Source organism: Copadichromis virginalis, linkage group LG10 (genome assembly GCF_057382275.1).
Source record: "Copadichromis virginalis isolate Kocher_CV1m ecotype Utaka linkage group LG10, C_Virginalis_male_GT1.1, whole genome shotgun sequence".
Taxonomy (NCBI): domain Eukaryota; kingdom Metazoa; phylum Chordata; class Actinopteri; order Cichliformes; family Cichlidae; genus Copadichromis; species Copadichromis virginalis.
This window is the reverse complement of record NC_140627.1, coordinates 30,041,648-30,057,380: the sequence shown is the minus strand read 5'-3', so window position 1 is coordinate 30,057,380 and position 15,733 is coordinate 30,041,648. Positions and strand designations below refer to the sequence as shown.

Sequence of the window (15,733 nt, the reverse complement as noted above, 5' to 3'; positions counted from 1 at the left end):
AACTAAAGTGCTTGTGAGACCTTTTATCCCCAGCGTAAGCTCTCATTCTCATGGAAACCGAATGAGGGGATATAGATGAGGCTTGATGAGAAAAAGAAGAGAATAGAATAAAACAAACAAACAAACGGACGGACGAACAAATAAACAGAAAGAACCTCCAGCTGATGGAGGTTTGATGGAGGGCTCAGTCAGTGGAGCCCTGCTGCTTTTTTCTTGTTTTTTTTAATCTGAGTCCAATCTCCTGTAACACGTGATGCAACCAAACAATTCTACTCCAACTGTGTCTCCTCTCAAAGAAGATTCAAGGCTTTTATTTAGCTCACTTTCCCTCCCTTCGCTCACTCCATGAGGTTTGGGTGGACGCTGACATGAATTTATTAACACAGAGATGTTGCAGGAAGTCCACCTGGGCACAGAGCAGAGGATTCAGGAGGGTTAACTCTCGATGGGTTAGCGGTGAGTGGAAGCGTGCGAAGCTCGGAGCTGAGGCCTAGCTGGCGCCGCTGCCGCTTCCTGGGGGTTTGAGGCAGTCCTCTGTCACGCCCTGAGAGGCCAGCTCAGACAGAACATTGTCCAAATAGTTGGGGTCAGGGTAGCCGTGGCCCGACAAGTTGGACATCATCTCGGTTTTGTGGTGGATGCCGTTCCACACCACTGTGTCGGGCTCTCCGGTGGTGCTGGACGTTCCCACGGTGAAGATGAGACGCCGCATCCACGCCACCTTCAGCAGCTCGAGGACCTTTACAGCAGAAACACAAGGAACGCTTGTGAGACACGGCTGGATTTGAAATTTATCATCTCGTCATTTTCCAGCCTTTAAAATATAGATTTGTTACTTTTGTTTGTGTCACTGAATAGTTCACAGCTCAATTAAACAATTGTTCAATAACTTAAGACGAGTCTGGTTCTGTGAGAGGTTTCTTCCTGGTAAAAGGGAGTTTTTCCTTCCCACTGTTGCCATGTGCTTGCTCATGTGGTCTTTAAGTGATGACTTATGAACCCTGCTACCGGGTTTAAACTACTCTGCGTTTATTAAGGCCGTTAGGGTTTTTTTTAAACATGCTTTAATGCTTTGTATCTTGTTCTATTTAATCTGAACAAGCCCCTAAAAAAGAAAAAAAAAGAAAAATCAGTGATAACTGTCGGCCTCTCTCGGTTTTATTTAACATTATTCATCGGCAGCACGTTTGAAAGCTCAGATTTTAAAACCTTACGATGTAACTACAGCCCAGCTGTAATATTAATGACTAACCTCGTATTGTGGATGGATTATCTCAGTTGTTCTCCTGACTGAAGTTTGGTCCGTTTACAGCATCCTGCCATGCGATTGCATTTGTCCCTAACCATCGGGAACCCTCATGTTAACTTTTATTAAGTGGAAAAAAGTTAGCGTTCATCCTCCAGCTTCACTGTGTTTATGTTATGCTAACATCACTGTGTTGCTAGCGATCACGTAGCACATCATTATGTACCAGCTAGTCCAACTTCAGTAACCCTACAAACGTCACTGCTGTTTAGTTTTTCTTCATTTATGTTGGAAGTGATAGCAGAGCTGTACGTTTTAATTTTTTCAGAAATCTCTCAGTCAGAACATGCTATATCGTGTTTAGGTGGAAACTAGCGAGCTAACTTCCTGCTAATTGTGTTAAATTTCATAGAATCTGTTTTTATGGATGGATTTTATTACAGATAAAATAATTTAGACAGTTTGTAACTCTCAGTAATGCTGCAGTGTTCCTTTGACTTTGGGACCTGAAGTGGAGTTTGGACCCTAATGACGTCAGACTTAAAGACCAGATGGGGCTTGTCTAATTGTTGGGGTTTTCTCCGTATTATTTTAGGGTCTCTAACTTTTACCTTCTTTCCATTCTTGTCTTATTTAATTATCTGCAAGCAAACTGGTCTCATTGCAGTCCAGACCTGAATCCATCCATGTATTTCATTATGGCATGAAAAACAAAATACATCATTGAGGTCATGAACTGTAGCAGAGAGCCTACATTATAAAAATACAATACGGCTGTGTCCCCAACGTGGGGATATTTTCATGATCTCACATCCATGCAGTGCAGGCAGCGCTCACCCGCCAGCGTCTGCTGCTGGAAATGAGTCTGCGGCGCGGCACAGATAAACTACAACTGGAATAATTTAATCCAATTTTCCATTAGTGAATTACATAAGAGATTATTTATAGACTCTAAAGAGTACGACTGTGGTTACCAGTGAAGACGGCATGAGGCACTGATGCACCATGAAAACAACACAGCCCTATAAATGAGCACAACATTAATGATAACAGCGCGCTGGAGTCCTCGTGGAGCACTACGCCGATGTTTGGGTAGATGACGTTCGCCTGTCGAGTTCCGGCAAGTTGATGTTCTTACCTTTCTGCCCTTGTCGTTGTCTGGCAGGAAACAGAAGCGAGGGAAGCCTCTACAGGTATACGGCTGGCCTGGGTTGGGATGCTCGGGACCCTGGTGACAAGGACACAAAGTGACTGATGTTAAGTTATAAAGCTTAATACAACAGAGAGAGAGAGAGAGGTCACTCGGAACAGTCGGATAATCTAATCAAAGATTTTGCAGATTGTTAACAGTAAACCAACAGATCGATACAAACTGCATTTAAGTGCTTACAACTTCAGGCCGGCTGTGTATGTGGAGGTTATAAATAAATACATAAAAGTCAGATTTACAGACAGAAGAAATTGCGAACGAAATTGGGCTTTCTTTCCTAAAACGCTGTAATAAAAGGAGGAAGTAACTCTGAGCCGTTCACAGCAGCATGCAGGAAAAGGCTCTTTAGCAGCAAAGCCGAGCATCAGACTGTTAAACTACTTTAGAAAGCCCTGGCTAATGGTGAACAAGCTGTCGTCCAGGCAACAGTTTTTCTTCCAGTCATCCTCTAATTAGACGTCCAAATGTGCTGGCGCAGACACAGACAAACATACAAAAACACTCCTGAGTTCGAGATTCCCCTCATGCTTCTGCTCCTAGTATGAAACTGAGGAAAATTCGTCGAGATACAACAGAAAGATGGTCTTTCCTCCTTTTTCCCAGCTCTCGTGGAAGTTGTGATCATGGCCCACATTGAGGATGGTCTGACAATGGAGTTGTTGCAGGAGTTTTGACCTTTTTGTCTTGTTATTGTAACATTGTATAACATCAGTAACTGGTCTACTTCTAAAGTACAAGTTTCTATGATTCTGGTTCCTTTTAACTATTCCAGGAGCTTCTTTTCTCCAGGGACAGCAGACGAATCTGTGCTATCGATTTTGACACCCTGTCAAGTCTAGCAACAGCAGATTGTGTCCAGTATCTGAACAATCTGCCTGAACATGCTTTTTCGGCTGGTGAGGATCTGCTCTGATGTATGGCTTGGAGATGATGTAGCTAACAAAATAACAGGAGGTGGAGGTGGCAGAGTTGGAGATCAGGAGATTTTTGCTAGGAGACCAGAAGGGAGAGGATTAGGAGTGAGTACATCAGAGGGACAGCTCGGGCTGAGACACGTGGGACATGTGCAAATGGGGGACAGTGGATATGCTGAACAAAGGATGATGATTGAGGAGGAAAAGAGGAAGACCTCAGAGAAGATTCATGGATGTAGCGGAGGAGCACATGCAGAGGGTTGGGGTGGAGGGTGAGATGGAGGCAGAGAAGGAGCAGCTGAAAGAAAAAGAAGCACCAGCAGCAGTACCTGTATGCCGGGTGGTATGCTATAGATTATCTGGATGGTGCCGCAGTCTGGATGGCCTGGCAGCGACTGTGCGATGCTGTATATTTCCATCTTGCCTTTCGGCTGGGTGCCCGTCTTCTCGCCGTAGATTGTCTTACACGAGGGGCACTGCAAGCTGCCATCCTGAGGAGGAGGAAGCGAAGACACCAGAGAGCCACGTCAACCAAACCATCAGTAGAAACAAGCAGAAACACTCAACAACTTCCTCATGAGTGGATCATGATGCAAGAGCAAGTTTGAAGGAGCAATCAATGAGCAGTAAATGAGTCGGCTGGTCAATCGAGAGAAAATTAATCACCAATTATTCTGTTTGTGGCGGAAAAAAAAAAGTAAAAGTACAAAGATTGAACTTATAGACTTTGTTTCAGGGTATTATTCTCTGAAGTAGAAATTCATCCTAAATGCTATTCCACATATCTGCATTTGAAATGACCTGAAACAAACATGGCAGAGGCGCTAGTGCTGTAGCCAGGACCGGCTTCCTGGCCATCAGACTTACAGACTCTTACAGTCAGCATCTTTCCATCTTCGGCCTTAGTAGAATCAACACCAGTTGGGAAATTGTTTTGTTGGTGATGTTACAAATGTTGGTGATGCTGCTCTACTCCCCCAAACCGCTGTCACTACATGTCTGCGGCCACATGATGACAGATGTAGCTACCAACATGCCTAGTGATACAGAGAAATTAGTATGCCCATAAACTAGTGCCAAATCCATTAGAGGTTTTCACACTTAGCCGAGATAAAGCTGGGGCGAACAAATAAGGTAATCTATGGGTGTGGGTTGTTTTTTTTTTTTTTACTTCCTCTGGCTTCCTGTGGGGTGGGGGGTTTAATTTATGCAACTTCTGACTGTACTGCTGTCTCTCTTGGGCAGGACACTTTTTTAAAGATGTTTTTAATCTCAGGTTTTTTTACTGGTTAAATAAAGATTAAATAAAAGTCCTCACACGGTTGTGGTGGTTTTCGTCCTTCAGATCTGAGGCTACACTGCTGATAAAAGTCTCTTACCTTCGTTCCATTGTTGTACATGGCCAGCATGCAGAGCATATGCAGGGTGTGCCCACATTTGATGAATTTTCCCACAGTGTCTGGCTGGATGCTCTGGCCTCCCTCCTCTGTGGATGGGGTCTCGTAGCCAGATGGGTTGGACAGTTGGTCCATGCAGATAATACAGTCCTGAAGGTACATGAGATATCTATGCTCAGAGCAAAATTACACAACACAAACTCACTTCACAGAAACTTATTTACCATTCGGCTCAACAATCACTATCGAACAAGACAGCTGAGATAAAACAATTTTTGTGCTGCATTCAGTTTTGAATTGTGGTTCTCTATTAAGTCCAAACTCAGTGTTTAGTTAAGCTTGAGCCGAGACAGCAGAAAGTCTTTTGGTCTAGGAGGACACGCAGAAACAGCTACAGGTGTCACAACACAGGATACGGTGGAGCTACAGGTGTCAGAATTAAAAATGCTAAAGTTTGATTTGGAGTAACCGAATTGGGAACATTAGAGAGACAGCTCAGGTTGAGCTTTGGAAAAAAAGTTAGAGAGACATGATTGAGATTGTTTGGACATGTGCACAGAGGAGGGATGGTGGGTATACTGGGCAAAGGATGGGAAGAAAAGAGGACAACCACAGATTTCTGGAGTGACAGAGGAGGATGCTGTGGTGTGATGATCCGCTGTAGCAGCCGCTAAAGGGAGGAGCGCTAAGGAGAAAACAAAGTCTGGGAATAATTCCCAACCAGATTATCTCTTATACTCTTCAAGTTAAAGACAATTTGCGTGGACATGTTATCAGACGTGGGGCTTGAACCAATGTAGAAGTGGTAAAGGGTTATTTACTCGAATTACATTTAAAGATGATGGAAATCCAGTAACAAAAAGACTGACGTTGAGTGTTTAACGGCTAATTGTGTAAAATATTTTTGACCTCAATACTGACCAAAAGAATCATTAATCCGATTCATGCAAGAATTGTTCATCAAAACAATAAATGAACTTTTCTTTCATTTCTAACAGATCTGGGAGTAGACGGGGGAAACACGGAAACATTTACCTCGTCTTGTACTCCAGCCACCACCTCCATGTAGCGCTGAATCACCTCCTCGGGTCTCTGAGTTGATGCTGAAAGAGGAACAAAAGGAGAAAATGCAAAGTCAATGAGCGATTGAGTCAAAACAGGCCAGTACACAAGCATACAAGAAGCAGCAAGAAGAGAGATTCTGATGAGATGAAATGAAATGGTTTGTGTCACAATCTCAAAATACAATTTCAGTCAGACATTTCCCATGTTTAACTCCAGCTACCATTAAATTGTGTCCAATTTTGACCAACATCCTCCAATCAAGAACCAGCCGATGTAAATATGTGATGCAGAGGGAAGACGTGAATGCTTAGCGGAACAACGAGCATTAAATGTTGATTGGCAACATGAGACATTGAAACAGACACTGTCTGCATTTTTCTAACATATTCTCTCAAATGCACAAGCGTGAGTGTCAAGTCTGTTTAGGAAAGAAAACTCTGCGAGCTAACTAAACGCTCATCCTCATCGTTTTACGTTTATTGCGTAAGACAGCTCCATTTAAATACAGATTTTTAAAGATCGAATAATTCTTCCCAGCTGAGAAACACAAAAAACATTAACTTCACTGACCCGTTTCCAGACTCACTGTGCTTCTAATCGCTGACACGTGACCTGTTTATTTTAACAAGCGGCTGTGACAACATAGAGAAACAAAGAACGGCAGCAATAATGTGAAAGTGACAGGTAACATATTAGCCGAGTGACACCAAACTACAGAAAATGAGCAAAGCCCATTTAACACACACCGAATCAACCTCCAGCAGCTTTTTCTTTCAAATGTCGTTTTGCATGAGAAGCTGGAACGGTACCAACATTTTGTCCTGATGTCATAAGCACCTAAACACCCCTAAACGACGACCTGCTGCTGTAATAAATATGTTACAAATGAAAACAAACGCCACCATAAGCCGAGAGAGTGGCTCCACTCTGAGCTGCTTGGCAAGATATTCCTCTTATCTGCACTTACTGCCCCCCACAGACTATTTACTCAGGTTTTTCTTCCTGTAGTTTATCACCCATATCTATACACTTGTATTTAGAATTGAAACATTCTGCCAGAGAGCATCTTTTTGCCGCATTTAGCCAACTTAAGGCAGACTTAAGAAGGAAGTTAAAGCTAATGAGGTGCAGGAGTTGAAGAGCCTGAATGACACTGGAGGGGGAAACAGCAGAAAAGCCTGTGATAGTTGAATCAAAGTCAACACAGATAGTCAGTACACTTGCGTGAAAGTGAGTCAATGCAGGATTTAATGTTCCTCAAGCGTGTGGTGCTTGAGGATGAAAAGCAGATCACAGGACGACGATGATGTTGATGAGAGGAAAAAAAAAAAAGAAAAAAAGGTAGATTTGAGGACTGATGGTGTGGTAGCTACCTCTCCTGTGCTGCCTCTTTGCTCTCCTAACTGAACTGCTGGTGCTGGTGCTGCTGCTGCTGTGGGGCTTGATGGGCCTGCTGGCTGGGGGAAGGAGAGGAGGAGGAGGAGGAAGAGAGAAAGGAGCAGGCTGCTGATGCTGTGGCGGCGGATGCTGCTGCTGCTGCTGAGGGAGAGGGGCAGAGGTGAAGTGCACGCCGAGTCCCACTGCTGACATCAAAATGGAGGCCATGCCTGGAAGTGGAGGGGGGTAGGGTGGGGGTTGGTTTAGGTTGAGGCGGGATGGGACAAGGCAGAGTGGGGCAGGTGAGCAAGGCAGGAGGCAAGTGGAGATATGCAGGAGGCAGAAGGGAACAAATCAAGAGGTAGCAGCAGCTGACGCGCCCACATCGAGCCTTCTCCATACACACTTACAAAAAACATCACACTCAGACGGCAGAGATTTTCAAATTAAACCCATACTGTTCATGTTCAACAAATTAATCTGGTTTACTGTGGCTGTCCCTCGTCTTAAATCCACTGTGCTGATTGCGAACACGGCTAATGTTGCTGCAGTGGTGAGATAAATCTCTTCAGCTAAGGGCAAAACACAGGGCGTCCTGGTGCTAGCAAAAGATTCACTGGGAATCGACTGTGCCCACAAGCTCCAAGTCTGACCAGTCGGGCCACAGGGAATGATTTACAAGAGCGCAATAACCCTCTGCAATGTGGAGTAAAAGCTTCAATTTTACGATTAAGTGCGGTACCGTTTAAGGACAGGTAAAAATAGAACTTCCATTCTCTTACAAATGAAGAAGTCAAACTCAAAAGAAACAAAAGTAAAACACTCGGTTGAGTGCAGTCAACCGTTTTGGCAGGTACAGCCTGACTTGGGCTAACTATTAGCAAAACATAGGCCTCCAGTTGTGCTACAAAACTGCTGCTGCTCAGGAGTTTTCTGGTCACTGAGTCTCTTTATTCTGATACTGATTAACAAGAATATTTAACACAGTTCAACTAAGACCTGAAGATGTTGGTTGCTGAGGACACGATGAAGGCTACTGCACGCTCATGCATTTGCACACCCTGCTTTAGCCACTTTACTCTAAATGAGACCAAAACACAAAAAATCAACATCATGACCCAACTAGACTTCAAACTAGTGACTGAGATTACAAACTCATCACAAAAGTGTTTAGTAAGGTCACAGATCCAGTGAGTGGTGGGTTAGTTTTACCATAGACATCTATAGACTACAGTTGTTTTTCCAAACAGAAGAGTCGCCCCCTCCTGTTCACTAGAACGAACAGATGTTAACTTAACTTTGGGCATCTTTTAAATGCAGCCTACAGCTCTGCTCAAAATTCCATATTTTATAAATGTATTTACATTTTTTTTTTTAATTGGCCAGTTTTTCCTTCAAGGTTGTCTCCTTGGGCACCTCTGAATCACTTCCAGCCCACTGGAAGTCCTGTTTTTACCACTTTTAATGGGCGTATATGCAATTTCACCACGCAAGTCAAACTTATCTCTGCTCAGTAGCATCCTTGGTGATCAGAGCTGCATCTCCAAGATTGACTGTCAATGCAGATAGAGGCTGGCATGATTTTTGAGGAATATGGATTGTCACCAAGTCATTAAAGACAAAAAAAATCAAATCGTTTATGGATGGTAGGATGACTGCTGTGAAATAACAAAAATGGAAGACGACACCAAGCATCAGACTGATAAAACATGAGGTAATGAGATTAGATGCCACTGAAGATGATTACAGCCGCCAACAAGTCTTAAACATTACTCCACTACATAATTAAAAGAAAAGAAACTTGCCACTGGTAAAGCTAGCATGACACAACTCATAATTAAGCGTTCATCTTTGAAGAACAGTTCACTGGTTCCCCGTGAAAATCCAGTAGTATTGTTTTTATATTCTGGCTGTACTTTAATATCCCGAGAAATCTGAAGGACAAAATTAACTGCAAACTATCCAAACTGTAGCCCCTAGATGCTAACACCTGACCCACAGAAAACAGGATCTTTCACTCCCACAAAAAAAAAAAGGTTATTTGAAATCCAAAGGTTCCAAAATCAGGTGTGCAGGAAGAGGTGCAGCACTGCTCCAGGAGACAATCTTGAAGCAGAGACTGATGCCTTTACAGCTTGTTCAATCTTCTAGCTCCCCTGTTTTCCAGTATGAAAATGGCAGGCTAGTGAAAACCAAAGCAACGTTCATGCAAACAGTTGCATGTGTTGGTCATTTGATGTAAAGATAATTTAATTTACTTTAAGCGTGTGTCTGCACCAGTCTGTAACAAAGCTAACGTGGGAATGAGTTCGAGTCAATCTCAAACCAGGAAATTAATACATTTGTTTATTTTATATTCTTGACAAAACTGTACAAACTACAGTTCTTATTCCTATGAATATTCATTCCTGAACAAAGACCATTAAAGCTGTACATTTGGAGGAGAAACTGTAAGAGTGACCCTCCATTTGAAACTATTTCCTCGGGTCTCAGTTCAGCATTTTCACTAATGAGGTTCTGGTCCACTTGCTTCTTCCGGGCTGATTGTATTGATTCAGTTTGTCATAGCACACAACCTGACTCATAATTTTTAGGAGTGAGCAGCAGAGAACAAAATAATGCATTGCTTTTCATTTCTGCCATTTTATGACAATTACAACCTGCTGATGTACTACATCAAACTGCACTCAGATTTTACCACCTCAGGAAAATCAATGTGCTAAAAATATGTGACAATGAGTCATTCATAAGTGGGAAATAAGGTGTGAAACACTATGCTCAAAGTTTTATTTATAACATATTTAATAATGAGAAAAAAAGAGAGCACACCACCTGGATTAGACAGGACTTCACAAGTGTTAATAAGCCTTTGGCTGCAAACAGTCTTTCGATACCTTCCAATTACATCAAACAAATATGATGGTGTCACCACTTCTTATGCTTATCTGCTTGTTATGCTGGAACCAAAGGCACCAACCACAAACACAGCTACTCAAATCAGCCGAGGTGAGTCCGAGGTGGCAGCTAGCGGCTGTTGGCATGACAGTGTGGCTGTGACCCTTAATTAAAAACAGGTGATTGAGAAAGAAAAGGCTATCCTTTACAGTTGTTATAAAGAATGAAATCAGAGACAGAGACCAAAGTAGCTCATTATAACTGGGCTATAAATCATTGGAAGTCTATGGAGGTTGACTCGGTTTTGTAGAGCCCCAAGTAGCCATTAGTAAATAGTCAGAGTAAATTATTACACATAACAAATGTTAGGAATATCTGTTTATGTTTAATGTGCCTGGGGGAAAAAAGGCAGATATATCAGATTCTTAAATCAAGAAATATCGGCATTGCTTTTGGTCTCAAACATCCCTTATCAGTTGGACTGTCGTACAGTTAAATCGAGTTAGTATTCTGGAGTCAATCAAATTTTCACTTTAGGATTTTTGTAGTCTGAAAATGTATGGTCATAACAATATTACTCCACCATCTATATAAAATGTGGCAAAGACCAGCAGTCAAATTTAGAAATTGCTTTGAAATACTGGCCTTTTAATTAAACTCTTACATCCATACATGGATGTAAGAGTACCTGTACCTACTTCTGATATTATCATGACATGATATCAATTTTTCCATTTCTTAATGCATGCTTGTTATTAGGAGCCTAGTTTCAAGAAAAGTTGAGTGTGCCACAAGAAAACAGTCTATAAGACATGAAGCATGCAGATATGTTGTCAAACATAGCAGGATTCTGCATTTTCATTTTTAGGAAAATACTACAGAAATTATGAAAAAAATAATAATTATACGTGGTGATCCTGAGATTGCTTGAAACATTAAGTCAGAGATTCACCACATTTCTTCTTTCAGCTGCTCCCTCCATCCCACCCCATCCCTAGTATCCTCCTCTGTCACACTGACCTTTCGCATGTCTGCCTTCACTACAAGCTTACCTCAAATGAAACACATTGGGCCCTGTCAAAGTCAAGCAGGGTCTCTACACATGCAAGCAGAAGAGTGTGTGTTGCCTTAGTTAACAGACGTTTTTCTGTCCTTTCTGGCCATTTTAAAATGAATTTTTAAGCTTGAATAGTAGTGTGTTCTTATCACGGTGCTGGCGATTTTCCTTTTGGCAGAAATCCAAAACCTCTTTGCTGTGCACCAAAGTTGTATGTGCAAGAAAAACCCTGCAATTGCGCATCCAACTATTATGTTGTTAGAGACTTAAGAGATCAATCAAAAACCAGAGCTGGGTGGGGTTGTGGGGGTCCACAGCTGTCTTATAGGATCAAGTCTGAATGCTGAAGTTAATCATGCTTTTGCATGGAGAGCCAAATGTTCTGCACAGCATGAGGAAACTTGTGTGAGCTCACACTCACACACAAAATAGGGCTGTTTCAGAAGCTGTTTTTAGGTACACTGCTATGACAAATGGGATGGTATCAGTTAAGCCTCTCACTGATGTTTGCTTAACATTTAGGGTGCGCACATTTTTATTTTTACCTCCCTCCTTCAGGCTTTTCCTGGCACATTTTTCCTAAACAGACGGACACTCACAGGGAAAACAAATGCAGTGGAGTGGCATCTAAAATACTAACAGTCTACTGAATAAAACCTGAAACTGACTGAGAGGTGTACTGAAGGATAGACAGAGCAGGGGTTACGCTGAGGATGGATGGTCAGTGACCCATTTACCTGCTAGGGCAGAGCTCACGCTGGTGGATCCATTCAGCTGCACAGAGATGGAAGGAACACTGGAGGGCAGGAAACAGAGACGGTGACATTCAGTCAACATAAAAATAAAGCAACAATGAACCAGACAGGAAGAACAAAACAAGAACTAAGAACCTTTTTAGTTTTCAATGCAATCAGAGAAAAGGAAAAGCTTTGGCACTAGATCCAGAAGCAAGAAAATTAGACCTGTCAGGGAGTAACTGCATAAGGCTTATTTACCTTTACTGACTGTCTCCAGCTCAGTGAATGACTAATTATCCATGTCTAAGACTGATTAACAACAACTCAGCAGTGACTGCATGTGCACAGAGCAACCAGGGAGCGTGACTCTGCAGTCAATACACAGATGGATATGTGCCCAATGAATGTGTTTACTTTGCAACAGGAGAAAAAGAAGCAGCTGTCAGTCCTCGAGTATGATGGAGCGCTAAACTAAATCCAGTTAAAGGGCTGCAAAAAGGCAACACTGACTCAGTGCTGAGGTGGTACTGGTCCATTTCTGTAGCCAAAGAGCTCTGTGCACTACAGTCTGAACAACATATTGCTTGAATGAATATGGGCTATGACAGCATGTCCGCAACTGTAAAAATAAAGATAGTAATACAATTGTTCATTAAGTTAAACATAAGAGTACAGTGACTGACCTTAAACTTATAAATACAATTCAAATGAAAAACAAAATAAAGGAATTGAAATAGAGGTGAGGATGATGGTGGTTCCAGACTAACGGATGTTTTTGACCATGCAGTTCATGTTACAAGGGCACCCGCCAGGAAATTTGCTGGCACAGATGGGGCGAAGCGAGCCCCAGGCGGCACAGTGACCCAGGAGAGCCACACAGTGAGCAACAGAGAGCTGAAGCCGGCTGCCAAAGAGGGAGAACACCACAGGCAGCCGTGCCCCAAAAGGGTGGAGTTACTCAATGGACAGGAAGCTTGCAACATTTTTTTCAGTCATAAAAAACTTGGCAATTAAAGTACTTGAAAAGGAGTATTATGATGTACTATTACACAATAATAATTATTTTTTCCATGCATGGGTGCGCCTCCTTTAGCATCCACACCCAGGAGTTAAAAAAATGTAATTAAATACATGGCAACAATTTCTCTTTTTAAAGCATGTAAACATTCACCGCAAAGATTTAGACAATTCTTTTGTCTACTGAGCAACCATGTTTTTAATACACTAGTTTTAATTTCTAGTGGCTAAAACTCAGCGTGCAAAAAACATTAAAGCCCAGAGAAGCTGCAAGTAAGCTTTCTCTGCTAGCTGGAACAAAAGGAAGGGAGGTCAGTGATGACACAGACAAGAGTCACAGGAAGTGAGCCAAAGCAAACATACCAATGAAGTACTGGAGCTACAGATCTGTTTTTTTTTCTGCCTTTCCTGTTTTACAAGAAAGGTCAACACTGACAGAGGCAGGAAAGACAAAGAGGAAGAGGAGGAAAGCAGATAGAGGACCTTGTAACATGAACCCTGCACATCTATCCAAATCACACAATCTAGGATAGGTATCAGATACCAACCTTAACCCATTGGCACTGGTAGAGTTGGTCAGAGGTGCAGAAAGTTGACTGCCAGATGTCGGTGGAGCCCAGGGGCTGCCCCAGGACATGCCACCAACTGAGAGAGGTCTCCTGGGGTACGGGGAGTAGACAGAAGTAGGATGAGCCGCCACAGCCCTTCCTGTGCCTTGAAGACTAGGCCGGTTCAGACTCCCTGACGAGAAGGAATGTCGCGAACGGCTCGGCATGGGTCCGGTGCTGCTGTGGCTTAAACACTGCTGGCAGGAGCAGGCGGGGCCCGAGGGGATAGCTGGGGGTCCGGAAGAAGCCAGCGGGTAGGGGAGGTTGCATTGGCGTCGCACCTGGCGTCTGAAACCCGTCGATTTGTTAACCTGCGCCAGAGATGTGAGATCCACTATATAATTGTATCCATGGGGGCCCAGATCTGCTGTGCCTTGGCGAGCCTGATAGCTGTGCTCCAAAAGGATAGAGGTTCGCGTCTCATATGGGGTCCATCCTCCTTCATCGTTGGCCCATTCCCAGTAAACACCACTACCAAGGCCGGAGGACTGGGCAAACAGAGACCGGCGTACTGACCGGGTCTTACCTGAAAAGAAAAGAGGCACATTGATTTTTAGTGAATAAACGGAATTAAAACTGCAACGTTGTGTGTGTGTGTTATGTTTTTAAGACATAAACGAAAAGCCCCTTGTTCATTCACTTGTATGCCAGAACTAATGACACATTACATACATGGCTATGACTTAATTTTAAACACACATACAGACACACAAAATTATGACAGTTTAAGACACACCAAGCATCTTTAGATGTTAATCTCACAATGTTGTGACGTATTTCATGATTTGTAGCTAGGTTCACGTAAAAATGTCGCTAAAGAACTGTAACTTTATGGATACTTCTCAGCTTATATGAATCATAACAACAGCGCCCTGCAAGCTAATGCTAGCCGGCTAACGTTACAGCCAACCGGGCCTGTGAGGTTTGAGGCAAAACTGTTAACGAGGAATAAACGTTAAGGTCATGCCATGACGTGTTAGATATGTTTACCTGTGTCCTGTCGAAACTGCTTCAAGCTTGGTATGTCAATGAGGTAAGGCGACAGGCTGGGGTCTGATTGTCCGAGACAGATGCTCGTAGAGCCGGGTGCTCCTCCTCTGTGGCCCCGCGGTGACAGACAACGCTCGATGTAGGCGCTCACCTGGCCGCTGTAAGGCCGCCAGTAACCCTGGTCATCCTGCCATTCCCACACCGCTATCATGGGCTGAGACTGCCCGACAGATCCAGAGGGTGTAGCTGACACAGGAGGCCCGTTTCTAGACCCGTTTACCCTGGCACAGGACCCAGACACAATTGCCATTTTCGCCAAAACTAGCCCGAAGCTAACAACAACTCGTTCTGGTTAGCTAGTCAACCGTTTGTGGCTGCGACGAAGACAAAGTGTGCTAGCTGGGCTAGCTTGGCTCGTTAAAAAATTCCATTGTGAATGTGTTAACGCGCCTTTGAGGAAGCTATGAGGTAGGTATCAGTTGGTAAACACTCCAGATAAACACATAAGTACATGTTTGCGAAGCTAATGCATTCACACGGTTTAGCAGTACATGGTTAACGTTAGCTTTGTTGCGGCGTTGCCAGGAATCCGTCCTCCTTCTGCCGCTGCGTTCAGGGACCGTCGGTAATATCACAACTCAGCTCGTCTCAATCTGAAACAGAAAACGTACAGAAACCGTAGGTTTCCCTTTCTGAAAGCTATATTTATTTTAGACCACAGTGACACAGACTATGACTGTATTTAATATCCTTTTTTGTTGTGATTTTTTGTTTTGATTAATTCTTTCGGTTAAGTATTAGATTCATTTTTTTATTTATAATGTAAAGGGTGGAATATGTCAGCGGCAAGATTTAGGGCAAAAATACAATACAGCGATAGAAATACTTGACACAGAGACAAGCGGACATTCCAGTATCAATAGACACAGGCACCAATGCCCCATCACAAAATTTATATTTTATACTAAGAATTTAGTAAGTAAGTAATTATTGCTTCACTTAATTTTTTTTCTAAAGTCTAGGCTTTTATTTTAACTCAACTTTTTCCCCCTCTCACACCTAATTTCAGTTTTTAATTTGGTTTAACTATAATAACCGTATTATAATAATATCCACTATTTGTAACAAGGGGCCCATATGTGTGTAAGTGAAATCTCATCAAATACATCTAATGTCTTTTTGTGAAATGAAATTGTGATTAAAATGTTTCCGGGTGAAAT

The 15,733-nt window shown here is 42.8% G+C and overlaps 1 protein-coding gene across 2 annotated transcripts; it reads right to left on the bottom strand.

Annotated features, from left to right (window-relative positions):
• Positions 1-279: 279 nt before the first annotated feature.
• On the bottom strand, positions 280-15,147 carry dtx2 (deltex 2, E3 ubiquitin ligase). Of its 2 annotated transcripts, XM_085470996.1 has the most exons (9): positions 14,514-15,147; positions 13,464-14,049; positions 11,899-11,957; positions 7,206-7,439; positions 5,803-5,870; positions 4,750-4,917; positions 3,700-3,861; positions 2,385-2,474; positions 280-739 (listed from the first exon to the last, which is right to left on the bottom strand). In XM_085470996.1, the coding sequence occupies exons 1-9, from the start codon at positions 14,821-14,823 to the stop codon at positions 491-493; spliced, it is 1,926 nt and encodes a 641-aa protein (XP_085327122.1). In that variant the 5' UTR covers positions 14,824-15,147; the 3' UTR covers positions 280-490. The 2 variants fall into 2 exon arrangements, with proteins under 2 accessions (XP_085327122.1, XP_085327123.1); XM_085470997.1 differs by lacking the exon at positions 7,206-7,439.
• Between the last annotated feature and the right edge of the window lie 586 nt (positions 15,148-15,733).

Excerpts from the sequence above, each read along its gene's own strand:
- dtx2 (XM_085470996.1), bottom strand. The coding sequence starts at position 14,823 with ATGGCAATTGTGTCTGGGTCCTGTGCCAGGGTAAACGGGTCTAGAAAC. Across the intron at positions 4,918-5,802 it reads TGGCTGGAGTACAAGACGAG|GACTGTATTATCTGCATGGA; the intron begins GTAAATGTTTCC and ends ATGTACCTTCAG. Across the intron at positions 740-2,384 it reads ACAACGACAAGGGCAGAAAG|GTCCTCGAGCTGCTGAAGGT; the intron begins GTAAGAACATCA and ends TCTGCTGTAAAG.